At 51.7% G+C, this 6723-nt stretch overlaps 1 protein-coding gene across 1 annotated transcript; it reads right to left on the bottom strand.

Moving 5' to 3' along the window:
- On the bottom strand, positions 1-5047 carry KIAA2013 (KIAA2013 ortholog). The gene is made up of 2 exons (XM_065650092.1): positions 3935-5047; positions 1-3182 (listed from the first exon to the last, which is right to left on the bottom strand). Exons 1-2 carry the CDS (start codon positions 4911-4913, stop codon positions 2323-2325), a joined length of 1839 nt encoding a protein of 612 aa, XP_065506164.1. The 5' UTR covers positions 4914-5047; the 3' UTR covers positions 1-2322.
- Positions 5048-6723: the final 1676 nt, after the last annotated feature.

Below are 6723 nucleotides of genomic sequence, written 5' to 3'. Positions count from 1 at the left end.
TATTTAGAAACAACAGCTTTGGTATTTTAAAACCAAACAATCTTTAAATCACTAGAAAGTGGGATGTCTCCCCCCGTAGCCAAAACAAATCAATGCACAAAGTCTCAATATGCTCGGGATAGGAAACCTGCAGATCAGCATTTCCAAGTGTAAATCCAGAAAACAATTTCATTGAATTGGTTTTGCACTCTGCAATCATAAAGTCTGAAAAACCTGTTACCAGCACGTAGATATCTACAGTTCAATTGACTGACTTGTTACTGAAGTGGAAGCAAAATTAACATCCTCCCCCTCCCCCTGAGCAATAAATTAAGAAAATGTATACCAGAAAGGAGGTTACACTAAAGGTTTCTAGTTAACTCTCTGAAGGGAACCATCATTCTTTATTTTCCTGTAAAATTAAAAAAAAAAAAAATCAAAATATTGGTATATCTTCAAGTATTTTCACTAAATGGATTATTCTTAGGGAACTGAACAGCTTACAAGGAAAAAGAAACATCTGTTACACAAGCTTCTGGGATAAACTCTTGAAGAACCACACCTTCCAAGTCTCAGATTCCTCTCTTAACAAGGCACAAAAAGGTTGTTGCTTTCAAAAGGTCCTTGTTCTCAGCTGCAAAATTGTCAGATGTCTTGTGCAAATGGAGGCTGAAAGCAGGACTAAGTTCACTTGGACACTGGGATGTTCCCATTCAATTAATGAAGCAGGTCGTTATTTCAATACCATTAATCTTGCTTCCTGCTACGAAGATTCTGCTCCCTGCTTCTGGAATCAAATTCTGCATCATCTTCATTAAGTAGGTCCAATTAAGAAGAGGCAAGAGAGTTGGTTGCTGTACACTGCAAGGCTTTTTGCAGTGTCAAGAAGGACGAGCTGTTACATCAGCCCTGGTGTGCAGCTGTGAAGCTTCTCAGCATGTCAGAGCACAGTCTCAGGGACAGTTACCTGCAGTAATGGTTAACGAGTCATTCTGTAAAAGGCAGAAGGCAAGACTTGTGGGTGGCAAAGGCAACCTGATAGACAGCAGTGAGAAAAGGACATAATTTTATAGTTTCAAGGACATATTTCAGGACACGTATCAGGGTGCAGTTGTGTACACAACAATTTAAATCACTGCCTGACCACTTCCTCCTTCTGCACTAAGGCTCCGATCAGGATCATAGGCTTATAACTGCAGGTGTCTTTGATAGACGGATCTATTCCACCTCTCTCTAGGTTAGTTTGTCTAGCCACGAGCACCTTCCACTCTTGTTCTTTGAATGGATGGCAGGTATTCAGAGCTGCCTGGGATCAGGCCTGATCTCCAGTGCTCAACGTTACAAAGGCAGTGAGCTGAGAGGGAAATTGCCAACTGACTTTAAACATGTTTAGTCCAGTACCTTCTGAAAATTTTTCTATCATTTGGAAAATCAGGGCAATCTAATGGTAGGACTTTTCCTCTGACAGCTGTATTTAACGACACCTCTTTTGTTTTTTTTAAACACAAGCTACATTTAACTCTGTTCAACCCAAAGGAGGGATGCCTCTGAACAATATGGCTAGCTCACGTGGCAAATCCCAGTCTCGTCTTTGATTCCACTCTGTATCAACACACAACCAGAAAGTACCAGCACTAAGAGCAGAAATCACCATCTGTTGTCTATTCTGTGCTAAGTTTTTACTAGCACTAATTTTTCTAAGGCAACTCAAAACAATTTCAAATCCTTTACACCGAAGTGAGATGCGGTGGAGCTTGAAGTCAGAACCTCCAACTCACAATAAAAAGCACTCAGTGCTTCTCTTAACACAGCTATGTATTTTGTCTGAATGGGAGAAACACTAACTCGGCACTTCTCCAAAATGATGGTGGTAAACGTGGTTTGATGGAGCACTGCACGGTGCCTATAAATCTATGAACATTTACCAGTAGTCCCAACAAGTCAGCACCTTGACCTGAGAACACCAGCTTGCACTTGCGTGTTCTTTACACAGTCACACCAGGCAGACAAGTGTGCACGATTCCCACGCAGTAGTAAAGACAAGTACAGCAGCTCTCTCACAAGCATCCCGGTTCTGCATAACAAGAAACATCATCTTGTCTGCCTTGATCTGCAGCCTTACACATGTTTAAGAAGGACAGATGATGGCTTTATCTTTTCTAATGTTCATGAGCCCTACCACTCCAATCCCTGCCCTAATCCTACTTCTTGCAAGAGGTCACAGCTCACTTGTTGCAAGAAAGACTGAAAATCCTCACAGTCCCAAGACAGAACCTCCCCAGGCACCGCTGACAGAAAATGAAGTTGACAACACTCAGTGGACAGCAGCCAAGTGCAGCAGCCTTATACCTTACTCCTGAAGAGCGGCTTGGCTCCAGGACCACAATATTCGTTGTAGATGAGTTTGAACAGAAACAAGTGAAACAATGTGATTAAGGAAGCCACGCTGAACCAGAACAGGAAGGGTAAGCCTGGGTATTGCTTGGCCATGTGTTCCTCATGAGCCAGAATAGCTTTTAGATGGAGTGTGTGTCTCAGGTCCTGCAAGTGGATCAGATCTGTCGATATATAAAGCAGTGGGGTGATGGGTTGAGTCACCATGACTGGGAAAGTGTGACCTCGTGCCTCTGAGGTCAGCTCCACAGGCTCGTTCATACAGCCTGCCTCACACGCATAGAGTTTAACTGGCTTGTCTTGGAACTTCACAGACACATGCAAGAAGGGCTTTCCTTGAGCATCCAGCAGAACAGCTAGGTTAATCAAGTCCTTATTGTAATGGATCCCACGTAAGGAATAGCTGTTATGAAGTACATCAGGGTCAGCCTGAAACTGAAGATGGTTTTCTGTGAACTGCAGACCCCCAAAACTAAGCACCATTCCCTGCATAAGTCCGTGGACTCCAGCTGCCACAAGACCCTTGCATCCCCGTTTCTGGAGCGTTAGCTTCCACAGGTCTGAGAGCTGCAAGATCTGGGTGACACTGGTCAGCTTTGCCGGCCACAGGTTCTCCGCGTGCATGGTCGCGTGGCCACTGAAGCAGTGGTCAGCGTAGTTCAAACTGGCTTCCATTTTCTCTCTGTCCTCACCACTAATGAGCGGATCGAGCAAAGGAGCTGGCATGGTTGACAGCACGTAGTAGAGGGTCATGTTCACAGTCTCACTGGATGGCGTATGCGCATCTGTGATCTTTCGCATTTCAACCCCTGTAATAGAAGAAAACAACCAAGAGTCAGAGGAATAGACATGAAACAGAAGAAAAAGAACATCAAAGGTGCATGTCATTGTTCAACACACAGGCTAATACAACATCTAAGAACCCTCTGCCTATGAAACGTTCAAGTGAAATGCCTCCTTGTATTTTCTTAGACGCTTTCTCTGCTACTTCGATTTTGAAAGCCAAGCTCCCACTAAAGGCAAAGTAAGTTTGATAAACAGATGGAGCTGTCACTATAACTCTGCAAGAATGATCTGTCAAAGGAACATCTATCTTTTTACTGGCTGTAAAATAGCAAGTCCTACATTACTTGGGCAGCTACTCTTTTATGCAAGGGCATTAAAATCTTCAGAAAAAGCATCCTTGTAGGACAGTCCTTAACTTCCTTGAAGAAATCTGTCCTTTATACTGTCACTAGAGGTCAACTCTGTTTCCAACTTAGAGCTGACATGGTGGGACAATCAGCGAAGTTCCTGAAGACATGAAAGCCAGCACATCCAGAGTTAGGGTTAGAAATGTTCTTCTATCGTTTCCTTTATGCAGTAAGGAATACTCCACTTTTGTAGAGTATGCTGGGTTCCAAAGTGGGAACGCTGTTTTATTATCCCACAAGGTGCCTTCTGGCCCCGAGAGAAACTTGTCATGAAAAGCAGAGCCTCTGGAGACCTTACAGCAACCAGGTCACTGAGCTTTCAGCTCCTCTCTAAAGCAACTTTGGAAGTTGATCATCACTTCCCTTACCTGAAATGAACAGGTCTGACCAGGTCTGTTGGTGCTCCTGGAAAAGATCTTCCACCCCCATCTGCATCACCTCCAGTATCTCTTTCTTGGCCGCCTCCCTCAGCTTGCTGAAGGTCTCCTCCAGCCTGGAGGCCTCGATGGGCTCGGAGGTGTACACCACGGAGAGCAGGGTCTCATCGAAGTGGGATTTGGGTGCCACCTGCACCCGGCTCACGAGTTTCTTGGCCGCCACCACCATGAGCACCACCTTGGTGCTCCCGGGCAGCAGCAGGCGGCCGGAGGAGAGCAGGAACTGCCGCTCCTCCGCCTTCTCCAGGCTGGTGGCGAAGCGGCCGCCCAGCGAGGGCGCGGAAGCCGGGGCCGAGGCCTCGAAGGCGGCCACCCGCTCGGTGGGGTTGGCGATGAGGATGCGCTGCAGGTAGAGGTGCGGCCGGCTCCGGTGGGCGACCACCTCCTCCCGCAGCGTCACGCAGTCGCCGCCGCCCGGCCCGGCCCCGCTCTGCACGCAGCGCACCCGCCGCACGGCCCCGTCCCGCAGCGCCGCCAGCGCCGCCCGCGCCTCCCCGCGCCCGCCCAGCGCCCTCAGCCGCACCAGCGCCGGGTACTCGGTGGCCAGGGCCGGGCCGCCGCCGGATCCCGCCGCCGACACCCAGAGGCGACCGGCGGCCACGTCCAGCAGCAGGAACCCGTTCCCCGCCAGCGCCAGGCCCGGCCCCGGCTCCCCTTCGCCCGCCGCCTCCTCGGGCAGCGGCAGCGCATCGCCGCGCTCGGCCTGCGCCCGCCAGGCGCCCGTGGCCGCCTGCAGGCAGAGGGCGGCGGCCCCGCGGGGCTCGTTCCCCCGGCCCGTTCCCCGCCGCGCCCGCGCCGCCCCCAGGTACCAGTAGGCGACGAGCAGCAGCGCCAGCAGCAGCAGCAGCCGCCGCGCCCAGCTGCTGGAGAGCAGCCCCGGCAGCCCCTTCAGCCGCTGCTGCAGCCACATGGGGGGCGGCGCGGGAGTCCCGGCCCGTCCCGCGGCCTCGGCGCTTCCCCGCGCCCGCTGCCCGGCCCCGATCCCGCCGCGCCGCAGCGACCCTCACGCCGCCATCGCTGCCGCCCGGAAGCACCGCGCCGTGCGGCGGCCCCGCCGCGCTTTGCGGCGCTTTGCGACAGCCGCGGCGCACTGCCCTGTGAGGAGGTGCTTGGCGGGAAGCCCCGGCCCGCCCCGCCGCCCGGGAGAGGGGCCCCGGCTGCGGCCCCCCGGCTCTGGGCCCCCCGGCTGCGGCCCCGCCGCCGCCCCTGCCCCGCCGCCGGCAGAGGGACGGGCGAGACGGCCCCGGCGCCGCAGCTGCGTTGTCGGGCAGCAGCTCCAGCCCGTTCCCGCGCACGGCCGCCGTTCTGTCCGTCCCGCCACCGGCGGGAAAAATCTGGAGGTGTTTTCCATAGTTCCAGTGGCGATTTGTTCCTGTTACCGCAGCAGAGCCTGGTGTGGGAAAGCAAGTTATACTCCATTAAACTTTATTCCACTGTGTAGTTAATAGAGGAACAAACTGGACGTGATGTAGATGTGCACATCATGCCACAGACAGCTCTGTAGTCCAGTTCAGCTCTGCAAGGAGAGTAGCAAGCCGAGCAGAAACAACGTGAGTGAAAATGAAGTGTGAAATTCCTGACAGGACAGAACCAGTGAGCCAGCTTAGCAAAGGGGAGCAGAGGAGACACTTTCTTAACTTGTTCCTGCAAATGAGCTGTTTGATTTGGGGCAGGCTGGAATCTGTAAAAATGGTGGGTAAGACCTTGTTCCTTGCACGTTGCTGCTTTAAAAACTGAGCTCTGATCCTTCCAGTTGTTAGGAAGCTGCTGCTGTGCTGGAAGCACGTGTTGCACGTACTCCTTGGAACATCTGCACTGGCAGCTGCCTCTGCTTAAAAAGACACGCAGCCCAGCCCACTCCAGCCAGAGCACACGAAGCAGGACAAACATAGAAACAGGAAAAAAAAAATATGCTTGCTGGGTTGGCATAGCTGCAAAATGCAAACAGAGCTGTCAAATAGGGACAGTCTGAGTAACAGCAGTATAAACAATGATGCATTCATCATTTCTAGTGTGCAAACCCCCTTTCATTTTAGAATGGAGAGCTTTAACTTCATTAAAATGAGAAACTTGCAGTTTTTAAAACTCCAGGTTGAGTCACAGATCTCAGTCTGAGGTTCGAAGGCTCTGTTTTACGGTGTTGGGGCTGCTAAAGATTTATCGGGGCCTGCAAAGTACTGCAGAAATCTAAAGGGAAAGTCTGTTTTCTTTTCTGTTTATTTAGTGAAACTGGCAGCTTTGCAGAAGGAAGTTTCCTGAAATTACCACCTTAGGGAGAACTAGTATTTCCTTGGATCGTTGCCTGCAGTGCATCGTTTCAGCATGAGGACTATTCTGTTTGCCTGGTAACGATGAGGGAATTCCTGCTTTGGGGAGAGGGAGCCGAAACAAAAAGTGCTTTGAACACCCTCAAGAATATTCCCAGTGACCAAACAGTGATGGTAGTTCTGTGCGAGGATGCTATCGTGAAGCATGGAGTATATTAATTAGCTACAGTGGGGGGCAGAGAGCGACCCCCTGCTCCCGCACAGCCTCACGTTTGCTCAATACACGTTTCTTCCCCCTGCAAAGCGCAGATGTTCCCTCGCTCCGCTCCAGCCTCGGCCCCAGCGGCTCCTGCTCCCCCTCCCCGAGCGGCCCCAGCTGCTTCCCCGCCTCCTGCGGGGGCCGGGGCGGCCCGGGAGGAGGAGCCGCCGCCTCCCGCTTCCTCCGCCCGTCCC

Source organism: Caloenas nicobarica, chromosome 22 (genome assembly GCF_036013445.1).
Source record: "Caloenas nicobarica isolate bCalNic1 chromosome 22, bCalNic1.hap1, whole genome shotgun sequence".
In the NCBI taxonomy this organism is placed as follows: Eukaryota; Metazoa; Chordata; class Aves; order Columbiformes; family Columbidae; genus Caloenas; species Caloenas nicobarica.
The sequence above is the reverse complement of the archived record's forward strand: the minus strand, read 5'-3'. Positions and strand labels throughout refer to the sequence as shown.

What these genes read in the sequence shown, in the direction of transcription:
- KIAA2013 (XM_065650092.1), bottom strand. Translation starts at nt 4,913, where the DNA reads ATGTGGCTGCAGCAGCGGCTGAAGGGGCTGCCGGGGCTGCTCTCCAGC. An exon ending in GTCAGACCTGTTCATTTCAG is followed by an intron (nt 3,183 to 3,934) that starts GTAAGGGAAGTG and finishes CTTCTATTACAG; the next exon opens with GGGTTGAAATGCGAAAGATC.